The 22,859-nt window shown below is 39.7% G+C and overlaps 2 protein-coding genes across 2 annotated transcripts in view; one reads left to right on the forward strand and one right to left on the reverse strand.

Moving 5' to 3' along the window:
* LOC110964389 (general transcription factor IIF subunit 2-like) overlaps nucleotides 1-15,081 on the forward strand; it is a 49,175-nt gene extending 34,094 nt beyond the window's left edge. The window contains exons 3-6 of the mRNA XM_022213101.2: nucleotides 8,631-8,712; nucleotides 10,846-10,945; nucleotides 12,388-12,531; nucleotides 14,550-15,081. Of these exons, the coding sequence (XP_022068793.2) occupies nucleotides 8,631-8,712; nucleotides 10,846-10,945; nucleotides 12,388-12,531; nucleotides 14,550-14,684 (461 nt within the window). The 3' untranslated portion in view covers nucleotides 14,685-15,081. The remainder of the gene's footprint in view (nucleotides 1-8,630; nucleotides 8,713-10,845; nucleotides 10,946-12,387; nucleotides 12,532-14,549) is intronic.
* A 3,779-nt stretch (nucleotides 15,082-18,860) lies between these two features.
* On the reverse strand, nucleotides 18,861-22,608 carry tpt1 (tumor protein, translationally-controlled 1). Its single transcript, XM_022213104.2, has 6 exons — nucleotides 22,451-22,608; nucleotides 21,726-21,799; nucleotides 20,589-20,773; nucleotides 20,273-20,378; nucleotides 19,529-19,645; nucleotides 18,861-19,296 (listed from the first exon to the last, which is right to left on the reverse strand). Exons 1-6 carry the CDS (start codon nucleotides 22,476-22,478, stop codon nucleotides 19,294-19,296), a joined length of 513 nt encoding a protein of 170 aa, XP_022068796.1. The 5' UTR covers nucleotides 22,479-22,608; the 3' UTR covers nucleotides 18,861-19,293.
* Nucleotides 22,609-22,859: the final 251 nt, after the last annotated feature.

The raw sequence follows: 22,859 nt of genomic DNA on the forward strand, positions 1-22,859 counted from the left end.
AGTACTTGTGATAATTTTCTGCTTCTGTAGAGCTGTGTCCATGCTGGATGCTGATGAAGGCCTTCATGTGTTTGTTGTTGCTCTGCTTCTGTATGTCAGCTCAGTGTATTAGTGACTGAAACGCAGATTAAGACAGATAGTTAGACACCGTGGATAGAGGCCTAGTGGGCGGCAAGCTGTTTGTTGTGTTCAGCATTAGGAAGGTCAGAGCTTTGAGGAAAGGGCCTTGAAGCAGATGGAGGTAAGAGATGAACGTGAGGGGGTGGACGACTGACCTCCTCACCCTCGCATTTGTCTCTCTCTTACTCTGCTGTCTTCACTCAGCCAGTTTTCCCATCTCTACTCTTAAAGAATTAGCTAAGTGTAATGGCTTTAAATGTATTTAAATGTCTTGGATGTTGTTAATGCAGGCCTTACCTTTTCCTTTGACCTTGTTGTTTATGTTTTCCTGATTTCCCTTCAAGACAGCCTTTTAATACTGTATTTAATTCAAACAAAAATAAGCTGGTATTAGCATTTTTTGGATTTACTTCAGTGGTCTTGTCCTGATCTCACTGTATGAATTTGGCACACTTTAATAAGCTCCTTTACTTACTCTGCTGGATTGTTTTATATTAAGAGGTGTTAATATTTGGAACGAACTGAACTGTGTTATACAGAGAGAATGCCAGCAATCCAGGCTTTTTTCATATTTTGCTGTTTCATGAAAACACTGTGGGGACTACCACTGGGTATTGTCAGCACTGCTTGACATGAACAAATACATAATAAGTGAGCCTGTGGTTTGATCTGACCGCAGCTTTTTGTTTTTGGTCACTTCTGTTGTCCAAATTGTAGTTTTGAACATAGAAAGGCTGATGAATTGCGTTTGTATGTCACTGTACTGAACACTGTAACGTCCTCTTAAAACAGTCTGATCACATAAATGCTCAAAAGGATCTGCTGTAATACCAATAAATACACACCGAGGGCCTTTTGGGTTTGCATTTGTCGGAGCTGCATCTGTGAAATGTAATAAAAATATATTTCAATGGCACAAAAGTACAGTTCCTCATTCCAAAATGAAACAAGTGTGGGTGAAGGAGTAGGTTTAAAACAGAAACATAATGCTTGATTTATTTAGAATTTACAGTTTAAGTGAGAGAGTGAGTGTCAGAAAGGAAGAGACTAAAAGGACAGAATAAAGGTAAGCCTATAGAAAATCCCCTTGAATTCAGTTATTTTATTTTAATTGAAAACATAAGGAACAAATGTGATGATTCTTATAGCCACACTGCTTGAGGACTTGATTTCATATTAACTCCAGCTGAGCGGTGATGCAGCTGCGTTCAGTGGATGTAAACGCAGACATGGAGACACCTGAAGCTTGTTCTATTTTTATGATAATAATTATGCAACTTACAGTGCATTTGCCCTTTAAGCTGCAGGGCATGAGCGCAGTGAAACCTCTTGATGGGTAGGATCATACAACATATATTGTCCTGCCCTTGTGGCTCATCACTCAATGGCATCTATATTCAAGATGCTAGTTGTGTGTGGAGTAGCTTACTGCTGTTTTGACATCGTCTGTGAAATTCAGGCCTCTCGATTAGAGGATGACATGATGGGCAGGCAGAGAGCAAGTATGTGTGTTACACAACAATGTGGGAGAAGAGTGATTACAGCTAAAACCAAAACTGAAGTGCATATAGGCTGTTATCTGTGCCACTGTTTGTTTCACATGTAAGGAACATCGTAATACGCACAGTGCTACAGATTCTACAATTCCACAGTTTTGTTTAGCAGGAGCTTTTATCCAAAGCGACTAACATCTGAGAGTCGTTACGAGACAAGCAAGGATCTAGTCAGGAGAAAACAAGCTGAATAAGAGCCATAAAACAAGTTGATGGACCTTGGTGCCTGCAGACAGTGCGGGAGGTAATGGGAATTTCTATTTTTTGCCGATTCTTATCTATTTTAAAAGGCACGATCAGACTTAAATGTATTTTGCTGAATGACACCCCTGAACTTACAGTGCATAACAGAGCTGTGTACACCCATGTGCAAAATCACTCAAATGTCAAATGATTCAAAATTGTATCATCTCTTAGTACGTGCGTTATATCTGAGCTGATGAGACAAGCATTTCCACTTATGAACAATCAAAAAAAAACACTTTAAAATGACTATACACTCCAAAGTTGAAGCTCAGTACAGCTAATGTAAATGCACCTGTGGTCAGTGACACAAGTTAGAAAACCAGTGATCAAAGAAACTTAATTGGTTGTTCCCTTGATTTCCAATTGGCCTACTTGCATAAACATGGTTATAAAACAATCTGGTAACACCAGTAGTTGTCCCTATGCGCTGTCAAATGGAAAAGAGCTGCTAGAGGAGCTGAAAACTCTGACGGTCAGACTTCATAACTATACAAAAGGATGCAGAAAGATAAGCTAAAACATGAGTTCATCAGTACTGGGGAAATACAGAACGAGGCGCAGTAGACGTGCTCTTAAAATGATGTGATTGACAGTGTGCTGCCTTTCCAGTCTGGCTCTGAAAAACAGACAGGCAAGTGCTTCAGACTTGGCACAGAGGTTATCAATGGACAGCATCCAAGAATAAACCCTTATGTGTTCTTTGGCACATAACTACAGGATTAAAGTTTGCTGAAGAACATGAAAAGTAGCCTAATGAGTACTGGGAGCACATTCTTGGTCAGATGAGACCAAGATGAATTTGTTTGGCTGAGATGGGGCCAGTATGTTTGGCATTAACCCGACCAGGACTGCCACATGACTGTCAGGAATAAATGCATAGCTCTGGGACCAAAGCACGGCAGTGGGGGTGTGATGATATGAGGCTGCATGGATGCGAAAGGTGGTGAGGAGGTGATATTCACAAATGGCAGCATGAATGTCTGTGGATGCACCAAAACCCTGGCTGACAAGATGAGACAAGAAACATTTTCCAGCATGATAAAGATCCAAAGCACGCTGCCAAAAACCACCCAAGAGATTCTAAAGAAGGAAAATGTGAAAACTATCACCTTGTTAAGTGTGTCATTTGACTTCAGTCCAACAGAGCACTTTTGGGATGTTTTAAAGAGAAAGGTAGAGCAACGCAACTCCTCAGGCAAAGAAGAGCTGGATAAAAAAAAAAAAAAAAAATCTCTGAAGAGCAACAGAACATCTCTCCAGTAATTTGTGTATCACCAGTATCCTGAGGAGGAGTGAGTCTGTCATCAGAAATAAAGGTGGATGATTGCGAACCTTTGAAAAAAACAAAGATTTTAATCTCAGCATTGAGTTCCTATTGGAGGGCCTGTGTTTTTGATATAGTAAATCTAAGCAGACACCTTTCTGCTCAACTCTGTCATATTGCAATTATTAACAGGTGATGCAATTTTGAGTCACTTGGCATTTAAGGGATTTCACACAGATCGCACTCCTGTAATGCCGTTTAACCAGAGTCATCAAGTGACAAGAAGTCCTGCAACACATAGTCTGGCTCCCAAAGAACTTTGATCTAAATAAACATTCAACTAAGCTGTTTTTCCCAGAGCTGTTGAACTGTAATAATTAACTAATCATTAATGGTTTTTACTTCTTTGTACTTAGAGGACATATTAGATAATGGTATGAATATTTTTGTCTCAGGAAATGAGACGATGTTGTGCTGTGGACATTATTTCTGCATCTCTACTACAACAGCTTTGGATCGCTTGTAAATTGTTGGTTTGTAGTGAAGAAAAAAATCTACATAAGGGGAAACCTGACCAAGAATACATGTGTTTGTACGATTTTTAACGGGTCTCAAAAACATGATTTCACTGATACAGCTGCATAAAAATGGACTTGTCTATATCTGCTAGAGAGTATAAAGGCCTGAATGGTAAGTGCGTAGGAGAATTAGGATACTGAATGTCTGTGTAAGGTGCAGACCACAACACTGATCTAGCACTTAAGTGTTTTGTAGTGAAACCAATGTGCAGGAGTCTACTATTCATCTCAAGTGTTCCTCCTACTCACAAAGCCTAGAGCTATATTTGGTGTGGTCAGTCTTCATCCCATGCTGGTCCTCTCTCTCTGTCTCTCTCTTATCTACATGGTCCATGTTCAGAAAGGCGCTTCTCCAGCTTCCTTCTGGATTTTGGAAATAGGAAATGGTAAGACTCGAATTGCAGAAAGAAGACGGCTTGTCCTTGACCCTGTTTGACCACTTCGCAACAGGGATGTAGGGGGAAGATTTCCAGCAGCGCTGTGCATGTGTGCACACATGTTTCTTATGTGTGGGTGTGTTTTGTTTTTTTTTATTTTATTTTTTTAAAGATGTGTTGCTCTGGCACTCACCAGGCAATAATTGCACATAATTGCATCCGTTTGTGGGAAAGGCAAAGATGAACATTAGTGAGATCTGTGACACGTACTGCAAAGTGTTTGTTCCCTCAAGATTAAAAACAGACTCTTGCGGGCAGTAGATGGAACATTGTGTGACACATGATGTCAGGTTGTGGTGTGCTGGTTACTATGGTGACCGTGGCAGTTGCACCTGCTTTTGTTCAGCTTTGGTTAACACTGAATACATATACAGTACATATGTACATTTGTCCAACCAACAAGGGTTGTTTGTGGAGCCCCAGTCTTGTATTCCTCTGAGCCACAGAGCTTGATTGTTGTCCAGAAGCATAAATAGATGAGCTGTGAGATGTTGTAGGATAGAGCCTCTCCAATTTAAGAACCCTAAATAGAAATTTATGCAAAAGCTCTTCAGTGCCAAAGATGGATTTTTATCAAATGTCCAAACAGCAATGTTGCTGCAGTGCTGCAAGCACAATGTGACGAAGCTGTGCACATACGTAATAGAAGTATATCTGCTTAGAAACGCTTCTGGCTTCTGTTTTCTTTGCTTCACATTTTTACTTCCTATTGGATAATTTTTCTCTGTAAAGTCCTGCACCTCTGTGGAAATTGCACAACCATGGCCAGAAATAGTCCTTTCCGTCTTTTAATAAGGTATATTACCGAAAATCCTTAAAACAAACAAAAGAAATAATACTTGAATTTCATGGATTATTTTTAAAATTAAAGAAAATGTGGAAACATGCAACATTTTTCCAAGTGCCCACAGGTGTTACGTGGCTCTACATAATATGGATAATTTACTATTTATGTTTCTACTTTGTTTCTTTGTTTATCGCTTTATTTTTTGGTGAAATGTGATTTACGATTTTAGGCTTAGATTTGGTTAAGGTTTCCGACAAAATCGCATATCACTTATGAATAGTTAGAGTTTTGGGGTTCATATATTTTGTGGCAGAGTCACGTTTTCGTTTTCCCCTTGCCTTTTAGTTTGCAGTTATGGCTGTCTTGCAGTTTAGATAGGAACCTTGTGTTTGCCTGAAATAGCTGCCCAGAGGAATTACCAAGATGAATGCTCACTAGTGCACCAAAAATGTGTTAATCAATTGCTGAAAATTGACATCAACAAATGTATTTATGTATTTATTTTTAAGAACTGTAAGATATCGGTAGAACAAACAAGCTTGAGCTAGGTATTTCTAGTTGGGTGTTCTCATTTTGCCTCATAGATTTATTCACACACACAAACATATCTCAGTTTGTGAGATTTTAGCATCTTATTTAAAGAAAGAAGGTGTGTGCCATTTCCCTTATTGCATTGCTCCCAACTATTTGATCACCCAGGAAATAACAATATCCCACAGCAGCCTGTAGCCAGATAATACTGTGAAGTGGTCACCTTTACGGGAAATGCATTAGTAACTGGAGAACACAGTTGATTGAACTGCTGTGACATCGCCACAGTGCTGCAGTTTCATACCAGCAGTGCACTCACAATGAACAAACCCAAGTCAGGTATTTCAGTATCACTGGTTTTCCTTATTTGCTATCATTTCAGAAATCATAAATATGTCATATATTAGCATATGTGGACCTGATTAACAGAAGAATCATAAAATAGCAGTAATCCATCATATCTGAAACCTATTTCTGTTCTCTTCCCAAACACATAAGATTATTTATCCATATTTCTGGCTTTGGACTCATAAATCTTTAAGTAATGGCTTTACCAAATACAACTTCAATACATAAGAGACCTGAATAATTAATGAATACAAAAATACTTTGCTGCCCTGTAGAAAAGGGGTTCATGTGCTCAGAATCTCAGCAGTGAAGCATATAAATTTAACAGCGCCTTGATTTGTACACATTGTGAAAAGGGGTTAGCAGTGCATGTTTGGATGCTTTTAAGGGCCAACAAATATTTCTTTGGCTGTATAGATGTGTGGGAGGACATGAGTAAAACAGTAACTGCCTCAGCAGCGGTGATATGCTCCCTTTTAATTGTCTGGACGATGCACCTCATTATCTGTGGGGAACAAAAGATGCCACAGACAGGTGATCGTGCTGCGCCTCCGTCATGAGAAACTGACGTTGCTTCAGATGACGCCTGAGAGGGGTAAAAATGTCCTTTCCTTGGATCTTGTCTTTGCATTCCTCCCACGCGTATTTAAGTGGGTGGGACTAAGACAAAAGAGAAAGATGAGTGAGGGGAGCGTGGAGATGAGAGAGAGCTGGAATGATTTACTAACTCAGATTTCACACATAAAGATGCACAGTTCAAATGGAAAGATAATGTTAAATTTCGTTTAACAGCCCATCTCTCTCCTCCGCTGGTCATTCAGGCTTGTCAGTCGGTTCATTATCAATTATTTGTTGACCTCTACAGCTCTGTGGGGAATTATTCTGTCTGTGTTTGCCCCTTGAGCATCTCTCTCTGTCTCTCTATTTGCTGGTTGTGCGAAGTCATATGTGTGAAATGTAGTGGCTTCTCAGACCTTTTGCGAGTCCACATACAAGCGAGGCCAAACCCACACAACAATGCACAATAGACTGAGCTGTTGCCAATATAACGCCAACGCTCACCAACTGGACTCCATCATTTCCTGGACGGTGGATTCCAAAAGCTAACAAAAAAAAAATTACTAAACACACTAATGATTGGAGAGGAGTGGAAAAGGCATCAAATGGTTTAAGAAAGAGGTTGTGGGTTGGACAGTTGAAAAAGTGGCTAAAACACCTTATGAAAGAACAGCTTGGAAAATAAATCTGACAAAACAAACAGCCATGCTCAAGGTGAAGTGGAAGTGGCGCAAAATGTCTAGCTGCGAGTTGTGGATGGTTTATAGAAGCCCGACTAGACCATAACTGGTTCGAGGCTGCAAATGTACTGACTTAATACTTCTATTATGTATTAATGGCTAGTGCCATAGGGTTTCTGAAAGTGGAAAGCCTCTGAAGAGAATGAAAAGCTTTCTGTCTTGCTTTTCAGATTAAAATGACACTGAGACTTAATGCATGAAAACACTCATTTCTGTTTTCAGAGGAAACAAACAGTCTACACATACAATTATATTAATGTCACTTGACAAGGAAACCGTATGAATGAATGCGTTGCACGGTTCATTTGTTCTATTCAGGTTGTTGCAGAGCACCACTGCTGGCAATTACAGCAAAGTATTTTTGAGGCTAATTCTCCCAGCTGTGCACACCTGGATTAAGGCAATTTTCTCCTTACGTTTGCTCTCCTGCTGTGTCACATTCCCGGGGAAAGTGTGTCTAAATTGCAGTCCTTATGTCTAAACTGATTGTCGGCATTGGTTCAGGTCAGGTTCAGGCTTTTGGCAGATTGAAGACATTCATCGGCTTGTCACAAAGCCAGCATTGTCGTGGCTGCATGATTACGGGGTGTTTCAGTAATGAAAGGTGCATCTCCACTTAAATCTAATGTTGTTGTTTGCTGTATTTAGGGCTTTTTCAAAAAACAGGTTGGCGAAGCAGACTTTAGAACCGTGTGAGTCTACACAGGTGTTGACTTATAAAACCAGACTAAACCTACACTAAGTGTGCAGCATCATGTCTTTGAAGTACTTCCTTGCTGTTGTCAGTTATCGCCTTTTCAGCCTTGACCTCATCAGAGATTTTAGGTGAGGCGCTGTTAAGAAAATGACTTGCTTCACTGATAAACTAGCTGTTCAGTTCATTATTATTTTGACCTCAGTAGTCCTTTATGACAGTCAGTAATAGAGCTGCAGAGGTCTGCCCTGCTGCCACTTTGACTCATCTCTGCCCAATTAGTTGGTTGAGCGCTGAGTTTTTAGTCTCCTTTGGTCAAAATTTAAGCTCATTGTTCAGATTTTCTTTACTCCGGTCAACACAGTTCTGTGGTGAGATTGGTGGTTTTCAGAATTTAATTGTCAAGTACTGACAATGAATTGTTCTAGCCATTATATGAGGGTTATTACTTTCCAACTTGATCTGAGAAATCCATTTGTTTTCAAGCTTTTTATGCACTTTTTATTGCTAAGCACCGTGTGAGATCTATCAGAGCTTCCAGAAACAAATGAACAGAAGCTTTAGTGTGTAATTCCTAAACTCTCTAAGCATACTGTGAGAGTGCAGCAAATTATATCATTATATATGAAACAATAGACATTAAAACCATCTGACGGGTGCAGTCAGCAGCATTGATCGTCTCGTTATCATGAATATTTTCCCACCAACAACAGAATCTGTGCACCTCTGTGTGCATGTGTCTGAGTCATGATTAAGCGGCTGTCTTTTCTGCAGATGAGATCAGTCTGGAGGGGATGGTGGTGCACAGAGCTGAATGCAGACCAGTCGTCACCGACAACTACATGAAGCTGAAGAAGTGAGTAAACTTTGAAATTGTTCAACTTAGATGCTGTAATTTGAAAGGTAAGTTACCTCAGCTCACGCACAATGAATTTAAATCACAATGTCCCTCAGCGTTCCATTAGATCAACATAATCCAGAAATGTGATGAGGTAAATTGATTATTCTGAATTTGCCCATAGGTGTGAGTGCGAGTGAGTGTTTGTCCTGTTTTAAGTTACTGTATTTTTTAAAGTTATTTCCTTGTTTTTCACTGTGAAGCACTTTGGTCACCCTTTGGGCTGTTGTAAAGATAGATCTAGAAATAAACTTTGATTGATAATATGCAGCAAACAGTGTAGTATACTGTGAAGTAAAATTCAGCAAATGTATGTTTTAAATTCAAACAACGGTACCAACTCACACTGGGTATAAAATTGAGATATAGTATCAATATTGTATACAAGTACATCAAGTGTTTATTGTGCCAATTCAGCCAAAATGAGTAAATAATGGAGTAAATGAGTGAAAAAATAACATTATCACAACGTCTCAATGAAATCACATACATTGTTGAGGTGTAAGTTTAAGTCAGTCAAAAGCTGATATATCAGAGATGTTCCTGTAAAATTTTTAGATATAATCTGGAGAATAATGAACACACAGATGAAATGCACAAAGCCAATGGGGCAGCATTTGTTTTCAAGAACTGTGCTGTTCAGTTTGCTTCTTTCACCCCTGGACAACACAAAATCTGTTCAAGAGTTGTGAATTAATTCCAACAAGAGCAGCAAAGTTGTTGACAGGGGCATAGTTGCAACCATTGATTTGTGTACACCACACACTCGAGTCCACTGTTTTTTTTTTTTCCACTGGTTTCCGTCTCCTCTTCATCAGAATGTTATTCCAGCCAGAGTTAGTGGATGACATTGCTATAGCAACAGCATTACTGTGGCAGATGCACTGCTGCAATACATCCCAAGGCAAACACAAAGCACAGTTTATATCAGCGTGAGACCATGTCTGCATCAGCCATCGAATCTATACGACACGCTGAATGCTGAAGGAAAGTGTTTCAGGCTTAAAGTGCAAAAAAAAGTGTTCCCCCTGATCCTCGAACACGTTCCTGTGACCGTCTCATGTCAGCTGCCCTTAAAAACAAATGTTTATATGCTGATCTACTGGTTGGACTTCCTCAGATGTTACAGGATGGTAGTATTTGTCTGCAGTATTTCATTGCAGACTCAGGAAAAAAATCTTGGCTTTTGGATCAGGCTTTATAATCTTCCATTTGGACGGCAGCTGACAAATGTCCCTCTATCATTGCAGGCTACAGAATATGAAGGACATTATGTTATTGTTGTGGCGTCTGTCTGTGAATGTGTGTGTGTGTGGAAACAATTCAAGAACAGTCTTTGCCACATTATTTTCCATATCAATTATGAAGTCAAATCAAACAAAAGTATGTGTTGTTTTCACAGAGTTGTTTGTGTTTCTGCTTTGTCTTTTTTTGTATTTCTGATGCACACCATTTTGATTTTGTGGTTGAAATCTGACTTCTCGACAAACTAGTGTTCCAAAAACAACAAAAAAAGAGGTATGCACAGGAGCAACCATAGACTGTAATGCATTGGTAAGCCTCACAAAAGGACTGTGCATTGTTAATGTATCATCAAGATTGTGTTATAGTCATTATGGCAGCTGGCCTGCCTTGTGTTTGACATTTCAGTCATTGCTGCTTCATTCGGTCATCAGTCTAAATAAAACGTCTTCAATGATTGGCTGAGTCAAGACAAATGAAAGTCAACAAAAAATAAATAGAAAGCGGAATATCTTTGAACAGAGCAGCTGCCATCGCTTGTTTCTGTTCATTGAAACTCAAGGTGCTGACAGCTATCTTTGTGCCAATAGCAAGTCTGTCAGCAGAGATCATGTTAGATGATAGAAACACAAAGCAAATGTTCTCTCTGTCTGTCTGTCTGTCTGTGTGTGTGTGTGTGTGTGTGTGTGTGTGTGTGTGTGTGTGTGTGTGTGTGTGTGTGTGTGTGTGTGTGTGTGTGTGTGTGTGTGTGTGTGTGTGTGTGTGTGTGTGTGTGTGTGTGTGTGTGTGTGTGTGTGTGTGTGTGTGTGTGTGTGTGTGTGTGTGTGTGTGTGTCAGTGTCAGTGTCAGGTTACAGATTAAAGAGTCCGTCAAGCCTCAGCGTTTGTCACAGCAGCTGGAGAGAGCCGTCACCACTGTCTTTAAGCCTGTGGCCAACCACGATTTCAATGTGAGAAGTAATATCAGCTGTGTGGGTGTGTGAGCAGTTTGATTCAAAAACACAATATCCCTCGACCTATAGGGTGGTATTGTTTTAAGAATGATTTAAAGCAGAGATTAGAAACTATCTGAGCATGAAGGTTGCTGCAGGGTAAATAAGAAGTAATGTAGAGGGCTCTCGAAGACTTTGTCAGTTGTTTAAGAAGTATTCAAAAGTACGAGAATCAGCTTTAATGACCAAGTACGCACACGATATTCAAGGAGCTTGGTTTCGGCTGGTGATGTCACTCTTAGGAATAAGGAAAATGAATTATAAAAAACTATAGAAAGAAGAGAAAAAATAGTCTTAATAAAAATGGATATAGCACAATATATACAGATATTTATATAGCTAGAAAGGAATATATAAACACAGTAGTGCAAATAATATGTCAATTTAAAAATGCTCTACTGCAGGTAAAATTCAGGTCTGAAAAATCCTCCTTGAAAATGCATTTACAGTAAAATGTACTTAAAGTACTAAAGTAAAAGTACAAGTTTGGTTGATTACTATGTATGACATTGTTAGATTATTAATAGTAAACGTCAGTGTTTCAGCAACATGTTACTGTTCTAGCTGCAGTAGATGCAGCAAGTTTGAATTACTTTCTAGACTGTCTTACATAGAGGAACAGTAGATGAATCTGTGGGGCAGTAATATGATTATTGAGAAGGGAAGACAAAAAACAAGGTGCTGATCCACAAATGGGAATTTTTTTTCTTAGATTTTTAATGAATTTACACCATATTTGAGGTTCAGATGTGAAAATTACCATTTAGCGACCTGTTAGCAATGTGAGTTCGACTGCATGCTGCTTTTTGAAACCAACATTTCTGGAAACCACTGGTTTAAGCTCTGACCATGTGTCATATTTTAAAAGCTTGTTTTATTATCCATTGTATAAAATCTTGAACTTTAAAGTAACTAAAGCTGTCGGATAAATGTAGCAGAGTGGAAAGTATAACACCCCCCCCCCGAAATGTACTGAAATAGAAGGATAAAGTAGCATAAAATGGAAATACTCAAGCAAAGTATATGCACCTCAAAACTGCTCTATACAAAAACACAGTTATCATCATGCACGACTTTTTGATATGTGATCCTGAAGAAAATGCTAGTTGTATGTTAAAGTGCTCTAGCTTCTAACGGGGGCTATTAGTGATTCACTTCAGTTTACTTCTGTGTGAAATTCCTGCCAAAAAAACCCCCAAAAAATAGCTCATTTTCCAACTCCTCCTCCGATTCAGTCCACAGCAAGCAAACTATAGGCTTGAAAAACCTCCCTGGGTCGATAAACCCATAAACAGACAAATTCTGACATTTGATTTAAACAACAATGGTCTTTTAACATCTACTCTAGAAATATTTCAACTGTCACTATCATTAGTAGTAATATTGAGTTTAATTTTAAGGTGGAATATGTGAAGAAAAAGAAGTCCGAGGGGAAGATGGTGAGGGCTGAGCGGCAGGTCGTGTTGGACATGCTCTTCTCGGCCTTTGAGAAGCACCAGTATTACAACATCAAGGACCTGGTTGACATCACCAAACAACCTGTGGTGAGCAGCATGCATGCGCACACAAACATACACTACACAACAATATAACTGGGAAAAAACAACAAAAAAAACAATACACCTGCCCACTGTTCACCTTGCTTTGTTAAATTTGAACAAATCGCCCACGGCATGACGTTCACGCCCGCTCACACTATCTGTTGTGGCTGAAATTTGGGCCAATATGCGCACGCACACACGCTCACACAGACACACACAAACATGGGATGAATCGATACCGTGCAGGGGATTCGTTCCAGCTCGCAGTGAACAGCAATGTGTAGGTGCTGATGAGACCTTGAGGTCCTCCTCTCCCTCTGATTGCATCTGATTGCATAACCATCGGCTGAGTAGGAGTCAAACGCCCCAATACACTCCACACCACCATTTCTCTCCTAAAGCACTTGGCTAACACTCAAATTAACTGAACTAAAGTAACCGAAATGCCCATTATGAAAAAAAGCCTCACTGTTATTCATCAGGTAGAGTGGCTGCGTCTTTACTAGCTCAACAGAGACACCCAGTGGTCGACCGAAGAAGCAAACCACACTGCCGGATTATCTGCTGCTCCGATAATGACAGACTGTCTTCTACAGCTACTGCTCTGTTAGAAAAGAGGTCTTTGTTTTGTGGGTATATGATAAAAGCCAGGAGCGCTGATACTCCACATGTTGGATGGTTCAAAATAATAATACAAGCAGTCACATCAGCACTAGCATGAAACTGGCCCGATGTCGAGCTCAGAAAGGGGCTAAAATATCCTACCAGAGTCTTCAAGTCACAGGGATTTAGCAGCAAACGCAGACCATGATGGACCACTGCTGGCAAGGTGTGAATGGAAATAATAATAATAATAATAATTATTATTATTCATAATAATAGCTTTATTTGTATAGTACCTTTCAGAAGAACATTCACAAAGTGCTTTGACAGGTAGAACATAGTGATAAAAGAGAAATAAAAGACAACTTTATTGGAAGGTGAGTCTATAAAAGCGGGTTTTAAGAAGTGATTTATAAGACTCTACTGATTCTCCTCAGGCAGGTCGTAGCAAAGCCGAGGGGCCCTGATGGAGAAGGTCCAGTCACCCTTTAATTTAAGCCTTGACTTTGGAACAACTAGGAGGAACCCACCCAAAGATCTAAGGCTGCGCGAGGGGACATACAGGGTTAGCATGTCTAAAATAAAGCCAGGGGCAAGGGCCTGGCAAACTTTAAAAGTGATCAGTAAAATCTTATAATCAATTCTAAAATGGACAGGGAGCCAGTGGAGGGAAGCTAGAAGAGGGGAGATGTGATGTCATCTGGTAAAACCAGTAAGAAGCCTAGCTACTGTATAAAGAGAATAAACAAGGCCTTGTTTGTGCTATTATGCTTGCTTGTACTTATTTCCTTAAATATTAGTTGCTCCCTTGATTAATTTTTGATCAAATAAATATTAAGTGGACTGAGGAGGGACAAAAATCTTTTATGTTCCATGACAGAAAAGGTTTGTGAACCTCTAGCCCAAAGGAATAGTGTGATTCATTCTGGGAAATCCGTTTATTTCCTCTCTTGTAGATTGTAAAATGACGCTACTGCCAGCAGCTACTTGGCTTCACTATGATACAGTGGAAACAGCTAGAATTGGCCAAAAAAAAGGATGTATTTTCTGGACAAACTTACATAAGTTTATATCACAGTCATGTCTGTCTAGTAATGCTACAGCTTGCAGTTGGCTAATTTAACTAGCATTTAACAGCTAAAGTTACCAGTTTAATTGATTAATTTGTTAATTTTTATTTCTTCAAGAAAAAAAATATCTTTGGGTTCTGGACAAAACTTTACAAGTGAGGACGTCATGTTGGTGTTTAAAAAATATTTTCCTTAATTTTCTGACATTTTATAGACCAAACAAGTACTCACTAAACGGAGAGTGGAGTCCTGGGTATTTTACAGTTCTGTACATGCTACTTTTTTTTTTTTTTTTTTTTTACACAGGTACAGTTGTTTGTTCTGTTTTATTAAATACAGATTGTGCAGACCTACCTTAAAGAAATAATGCGAGAAATTGGGACATACAACAGCAAGGGAGTTCACAAAAGCACCTGGGAACTGAAGCCGGAGTACCGACACTACCATTCTGCTGAGGAAGAGGAGGAGATGCAGACCTCGTGAAGTGAGAAACGGGTGAACTTTTGAGAAATAAACATAGCAAAGAATTCAGGTTTTGCATTATGTAATCTTTAAGTTGACTTAATTGGGTGTAGAAGTCTGCTGTGCATGAGCCAACATAGAACTTTCACATAAACATGTAAAATTTTTTTTCTAGCTAGCTAGTTGATTTCATTGAATATCTGATGATTTGACTGAAAATCTGGTGCTCTCTTGCACAAGGCTTTGTGTTAGCCTTGCTAGCAACAGTCACGTTTCAGTCAGGTGTTTTTTCACAGTTTATATCTCTAGGAAGCAAAGCACTTCAACAGTTGACCGTATGGATATAGATGCTGGAGTTGTTGGTTATCAGATTATTTAGTTTTGCTTGTTTAACCAGTAAATGTAAAGTATAAATATATGTTGTGATAGTGTTTTTCTTTTTTTTTTTTGGTGTTTTCAACAGAATCAAACATTAACCCTCGTGTTTTCTTGCGGGTCAAATTGACCCGTTTTAAAGTTTGAAAATGTGGAAAACATATGCTTTCACAGTGAAACTTATGGTGTCCACATTTTCAACATTTTGGGGAAATCTTTGAAAATGTTTTGGTTGGAGAAAAGAAATGTTTAAAAAAATAAAGAACTTTCACAAAAAAATCAACAAAAATCCAGCAAATTTCGCTGGATCTTTTTTAAAAAAAAATTTTGTGAATGTTCTTAAAGAAAATATTAGAAATTTTACTGATATATATATATATATATATATATATATATATATATATATATATATTGTAGTCACTTTAGAGATTTTTACTCATTTCTTGAAAATATTTACAAGAATTTTCTTGCCAAATTTGGGGATTTAAAAAAAAATAGAACTCTTAAGGGAAACTCTTAGGGAATTATTGGAATTTTCTTCCTGAAGGTTTTGCAAATTTTTTTGAAATTTGGGGAATTTTTTTGCTGAATTTTTGGATTTTTCTTCAGACAAAGAAACAATATTTTTGGTGCCTGTAAATGAAGACAACTCTCTTCGAATCATGGCACATTTTTCTATAAGTGTTACTATGGCAGCTGTAAACAGCCTTAAACTACACTGCTCAAAACAATTAAAGGAACACTTTGAAAACATATCGTATTTCAAATGTGGAGAAAAGACAAACTGGATATTAGCATTGATATGGACTGGATAATGTGTTAGGTATAAAAAGTGCCACATTGGTTGATAGAAATGAAAATTATCGACACCCCACAATCAAAGTGAAAAACTGATGTGGCAGGCTAGTCCATCTTGCTGAAATTCCTTGGCAGCATCTCAAAATGGTATTCAGTAGTTTGTATGGCCTCCATGTGCTTGTATGCATGACTGCCGGGACATGCTCTGAATGAGACGACAGATGGTGTCCTAGGGTATCTCCTTCCAGAACTGGACCAGGACATTGCTGAGCTCCTGGACAGTCTGAGGAGCAACCTGATGGTGTCGGATGGAACAAAACATAATGTTCCAAAGGTGTTCTATTGGATTCAGGTCAGGTGAGCATGGGGGCCAGCTAATGGTATCAGTTCCTTCATCCTCCAGGAACTGCATGAGTCCTCTTACCACATAAGACTGGGCATTGTCATGCACCAGAAGGAATCCAGGACCACTGCACCAATGTAGGGTCTGACAATGGGTCAAAGGATTTCATCCTGATACCTAAAGGCAGTCAGAATGCCATTGTCCAGCCTGTAGAGGTCTGTGCGCCCCTCCATGGATATGCTTCCCCACACCATCACTGACCCACCACCAAATGGTTCATGCTGAACAATGTTACAGGCAGCATAATGTTCTCCACGGCTTCTCCAGACCTTTTCATGTCTGTCACATGTGCTCAGGGTGAACCTGCTCTCATCTGTGAAAAGCACAGGGCACCAGTGGTGGACTTGCAAATTCTTGTGTTGCCAGCCGAGCTCCACGGTGCCAGTCAGCGAGCACAGCGAGCACTAGAGGACGCTGGGCCCTCAGACCACTCTCATTAAATCTCTTTCTGATTGTTTGATCAGAGACATTCACATCAGTGGTCTGCTGGAGGTCATTTTGTAGAGCTATTGCAGTGCTCATCCTGTTCCTCCTTGCACAAAGGAGCAGATACCTGTCCTGCTGATCGGTTGAGGACCTTCTACAGCCCTGTCAAGCTCTCCCAGACTAACTGCCGGTCTCCTGGAATCTCCTCCATGCGCTTGAGAATGTGCTGGGAGACACAGCAAACCTTGTGGCAATGGCATGCATTGATGTGCCATCCTGGAGGAGTTGACTGTCTGTGGAACCTCTGTAGGGTCCAGGTATCGCCTCATGCTACCAGAAGTGACTCTTACCCTAGCCAAATGCAAAACTATTGAAAAACAGTCTGAAAACATTAGGAAGGAAAAAATGTCAGTGGCCTTCACCTGTAAACTCATTCCTGTTTTGGGGCTTGTCTCATTGTTACCCCTCTAGTGCACCTGTTGTTAATTTCATGAACACCAAAGAGGCTGAAACTGACTAAAAAGCCCCTCAGTTACTTACTTGACCAGATCAGTATCCCACATGTTTGACTGACTTGAGGCAATACTTAGATTAAAAAGTGTTCCTTTAATTTTTTTGAGCAGTGTATGTTCACAGGACAGAAACCTACCGCAGCCCAACTAATGGGAAACGTGTCGACGGGTGTTCCCCAGAGCACACGCCTGTTCAGGGTGAAAGCAGCAGTTTATGATTTTACTTTTTAAAATGAAGATGTGTCAAATATAGCGCAGCCACAGTGGAATACAGTAGTAACTATGGATTGATCACAGCTTTGATAGATCAGAAAATGTGAACCGATCTTTATCGGTCTCACAAACAAAATGCGTCTTTTGGCATCTGCATCTATATGGAACAGCCTCACTTAACCTGTCACAGAACCCTTGGATCTAATAGCTGATTAAAAAAAGCTCTTTTGACAGAAGTAACCTTACACAAGTATCTCTAGTTGGTGTGGATCAGCTACATCAGGTCTAAACACACACCTCCACACCAGTCACGACGTTGGACTGATTTTAAATTAGTGTTTGAAGTCATCAGACTGCTTCTAACTTTGATCATGAATGTTTGACGTATACACAATGATTTGGGTTGTCAGTTCTGAAATGTAACTTAAACTACATTGTAGGACACATATACATTATTATTGCTGCTGTAGTTAACCTGAGGTTTCCTTCTTTAAAAACATCAGTCAGTGGCTTCATCGGCTGAAAGAACAGGTAGCAGCAATAACCAGCTTTATAAACGCTGCAGTATACCATCTGTGCTGTTCAAGCCATCACCAGGTATGAGGTTTTTTTTTAGTTGCCTACACACATTTTTCTGCAGAGGTTCTTTCATTGGCTTCGACGCTGTATACAATGTTACTATTGTAAACCTTTGAAACACCAAAAAACTAAGAATTACTGTCAGCTACCAGCAAATAGCAGCTAAACGGGCCATAGCCCTGTTCATTTAAGGTCTGGTCCAGAGAAGCAGGAGATTAGACAGGGTTTCTGCAGGGCATCAAAAATCATTCAATTGATTCTGCTAAAATTAAGGCCTTAAATGGTATTAAAAATCAGTAAAAATTCTTTCTACAGTTTAAGAAAAATATTTGATAATATGAGCATAGACTGCAATTCATCAGATATGTACATCTGCGTAAACATGCGGAACCATTGCAGTATTTGCTCTGGCCAGTTGGGTGAAATGGCCGTAAAACTGGATGTTTGGAATAAAAAAAAAAAAAGCTTGGTGAATGGGTGTCAACGCCATGAAATCTCACATGCAGTGTGACAAACAACGGTTAACTGTAGCTAGTTACTTTCCTGTGACCAGCATTTACTTCAAACAGCACAAGTGTAGCTGAAGTGACCACTGCTACCGTCAGAAAATCAAACAGTCTTGGGGCATCTTTTGGGTTGAATGCAACACAGCTGTGCAGCACCACTCACACACATCCAATGAAAGCATTTCTGAATTGTTCCAGGCAGTGTTTCCAGAATCATAAATAGTAAAATGTAGGAACAGGTTTCACAAAAAGCATTAAACTTGATTGGCTGATTTCTGCAGAAATCCTGTTAGAGGTCCAGTGTTGGTTTAACTTGTCAGAAAGGCAATAAATCTGCAACCGAATTTAAAATATAAATGTCTTTCTCAAATAATGAAACCGAAAGTAGTGGCATTTCATTTTATTGTCAAATTAAAACAGAAGTCATTTAACTGTAAATGGAATCTTATTTAATGGAACCCAAACACAAAGAGGTCTGGAGATGTTAACCTGCATGGATCGTCGCTAAAAGAGTACACCGACAGATGAAAAAAGATTTTTTTTTTTCCCAGTCAAAGTCAGCGCTTTGTCCTGCCTTGTAGTTCAATCACAAAACTAAGCCAATCCTGGGACAAAAATCAAACACTGCAAAGGTTGAAAAGAATAAGTTAAAACTATTCAGTGATCAATCACGTTTGATTCCTCCAGCTTTGGGAGTAGTACTGTGGGCCATAATGTGAATATGTAAGAAATCGAACAAGGATGTATCCGTTCAGTCATGATGCAAAGTCGTGCTCTGTCAGTCTGCTTGCGAATCGTTGGAGAAGTAGCAGATGTAGTTACTGTAAGAAAGAGGAACACAGGTTATAATCTGTCCAGTTACTTCATTTCAGTCAAGCAACCTTGTACAGGTTAATATGCAGGAAAATAGAACAGTTATCCAACTAAAACACATTTTTTACTTTAGATGAGTAGTGTAAGAATTACCCAAGTCTTTCTACAGCCAAATCACAGAAAAGTAAACGTGTCTGTGTTGCTTGACAGCATTTGTATTTCTACAGATTCAATACTTACACATTTCTCCATTTCCAGACCATCCTTGAAGAAAATCATGTATGGTGTGATGCCATCTTCACGATAATCCAGCAGACCCACAGCGCCGTCTGGGTTCATACTCTCTCCTGTGAAAAACTGCAGGAAAACACATCAGAAGTCATCTGTCAGCATAATGTCCAAAAAGATCTAATTGGAGTCAGCAGATACCGATTATTAGTCATTAAGTACACATACTTTTAGATGATACTCATTTGCAGTAAAAATAGAAGTCACGTTGGGAAAATTCAAAATGTAAAACTATGAAGAAGTGGCTTTGTTTGTTTTACATCAGTGTGATTTAAAGAACATTTATCCTCAAGTTATTCTTCGTCACATGCAGCCAGTTAGTGCGGTAGGCAGGACTTTGTTTAAAGACGGCTGCATCAGCACAAAAGTAGAGCATATAAGTATTATTTTACTGAGAATCTCTTTAAGTAAAAGTAGGACATGTTACAACATTTAAAGGGATCATCATTTTAGATCAGGGTTCTGGTGTACAACCACAGACTAACAAAAACTTATTATTGGCTCGTGGCCAAAGTGGTGACTTAAAAAGTATAATTCGCAGAGAAAATACTTTGGTCACACCTAAATTATGTTTGAAAAAGTAAGGTACACCAGTGCAACCTGTGTAAAGAGTCAGCAGCCCTGATTGCTGACACCTAATGTCCATTGCAAATTAATTTTAATCAACTTTATTTGACACAACACATGTATAGTTACCTGGAAATTCTTGAAGTTTCCCAATATGGACTTCACTCCCGCTGGGGCAGTTGTTATGAAGCCTTCCACTCTGTCTGCTTCGCTTTCTTGCAGTTTGGCCTTAATACTGGACATGAAGAGTGATACTGTTTATCACTGTGTGATATTACATCAGATCCAAAATACCACACAGTTGCAAATGCATCGGCATAAATCCAACTTTCCCCCCCAATACCTAAAGTCTCGGTACTGGCTGACAAACTGCAGAGCTGACACTTATGGTTACTTCAAATTTGAACATCTCTTCTTCAGTGCAGTCTTTAGCACCAATACTCACGTCTTCATATAGTCTTTGATGTATGTCTGGTATCCCTTCTTATCAAAAGATGTCTCACGCAGATTGTGGTTGAGGACGATGTCGATACCAGAGACAGTACTTGACTCGTTGGACTCTTGCACTTCTTCAGCAGAGGCATTGGCTCCAATTAAAGCATCATCGAAGTCTTCATTCCTACTAACGTTCTAGAGACATCAGAGGAGCACGGACAATAGACATGGGAAGGAAGAACATCAACTAAGTGAGAATATGATAAACGATAAAGTGTCTGACAGGCAGGAGAAGATAAATGTATGGCCTATGGTCAGTGTTGTGACCATGATGCTATACAGCTAGCTCAATGGTGTGGGAATTAGCTTCACTTTTCTATTAAAGACAAACTTTTTGCTAATTAACACTGACATGTGAATCTGTAATTCAAATGTAAACATTTGGAGGATGCTGTGTTTGTACACTGCTCTTGCTTACAGGAGGGACAGAAAAAAAGGTTCAACAAGAACTCTTTAGAGACCAGAATTTACACATCCCAGCCATTTAATCACGTGTACATCTGTAAACATAAGTCAGTTATAAATGGCAATATTTCACAATTCACAGCATGAGACTGTGGTTGTACTCTGCTTAGGGCTTCAAGCAGTCAAGTTAGTTCCTCTCCTGTGATTCATCCTAACAGCAGTGATGTCACCTACAGAAAATGCCACTCACAACACACACAAAATATGTCCTACATGTTGACTCCAGGTTCTACTATTTTAAAGATGAACTTTTTTCATTTTCCAACTTATTTCACTGTAACTGTGACTTGCTACACAAGTCGTTTTTGAGTTGTTTCTACTTAAAGTCTTAGTCACGCTGTTTGACAGCGATGCAGTCTTCTATAATGCCGTGGTAAATGAAATACCACACACTAAAGTTCAGGTGGCTGAGCTGTTCAGTCGTCTTAGTGGTTTTATGTTTTGGGTGTGTGCCCATGACACTACATCACAGACGTCATAATAGGAATTTTACTGGAGGCAGTGCCAGAAACAGCCAGTTGAATGGGGTATATCAGAACACATACGTTAAATATGGCCTAGCTTTAGGCCAAACGTGTACAGAAAACCTCTCGAGTCGGACCACACATTAATCCCAACTCACCTTTCCTTCAACTTCGAGGAAGAGTCCACTCTGAGTTTCTGTGATTTTGTAGATATCTGAGAACATCTCATCACCTGTAGAAGAAAGTACCGATTAAAGCACTTATTTTACAAAAAGTTGTTATCCAGGCTAGCATCTGGTTGTGCCAAGAACTAGAAGAAACACATTCAGTAGACAGCAAACCTAGCTGCTGGGTGAGAATCACATAAAATTGAGAGATTCGTGTTCAATTAGAAGAAAAAGTAAATGGGAAGACGCAATATGTAGCACATTTCCGAGGAAGCATTGCTAATGCTAACTCTAGAAAATTCCGCCAGACAAAAATAACAGCAGCTAACAGCTACATGATGCCTAAAGTCCACATACAGGGCGCTACTTCAGCATGACTAACCCTTACATTAATAAAATGAACCACCGTCCCGTACTGCACCACGCTAACATTCAGGCCACTTTTACAGATTTACACAACTTTCACCCCAGGCTACCAACTAATGGACCGCCGCATCACCGGCTAGCAAACAGGGTGGCTAACACTCAGCAGACAATTGTCTGTACAGAGTTTTTGATTAGCATCCGGCTAGCGCTAACTTCCCAACCACGGTAACACGAGTTTGCTAGCTAGCCAGGCTAACTGTCTCCTAAAACATCAAAACAGACAAAATAACCGCCGCGACTGTACCGCTACCTATTAAACATGAGAGATAACACAAATGGCAACTACTTACCGGTTATCTTGCACTTGTAGATGATCATTTTGCTGTTTCAGTGGTGAATCTTCCGAAGACAGAGCGTAGGCCACCAGCTCCAACAGCACGGGAGAGGAAAAAGAGCGACGAGGCCGCGAGGCGCCGCATTTACATCCTGCTGACGTCAGCGTGATTCGGCCCCGGCAGGGACCTCTGCTGCCCACTCACCCGGTGGACAGAAGTGGGACTGCACCTCCCATCTGTCATAGTTGTGTTTGTACTTTTCATTAGGAAAAGGCCAGTTCCTACTAAAGCAGTGGTGTAGTCCAGGGTATACGGCGTATACCCACTTATTTTTCAGTTAGCATTGCGTATACCCACTTCTAATGCTCCCTGGTGCGCATCATTCAGTAATATCTGTGTGTCAGGTGGCCCTCTATTCCTTAAG

Source organism: Acanthochromis polyacanthus, chromosome 14, assembly GCF_021347895.1.
Source record: "Acanthochromis polyacanthus isolate Apoly-LR-REF ecotype Palm Island chromosome 14, KAUST_Apoly_ChrSc, whole genome shotgun sequence".
Taxonomy (NCBI): domain Eukaryota; kingdom Metazoa; phylum Chordata; class Actinopteri; family Pomacentridae; genus Acanthochromis; species Acanthochromis polyacanthus.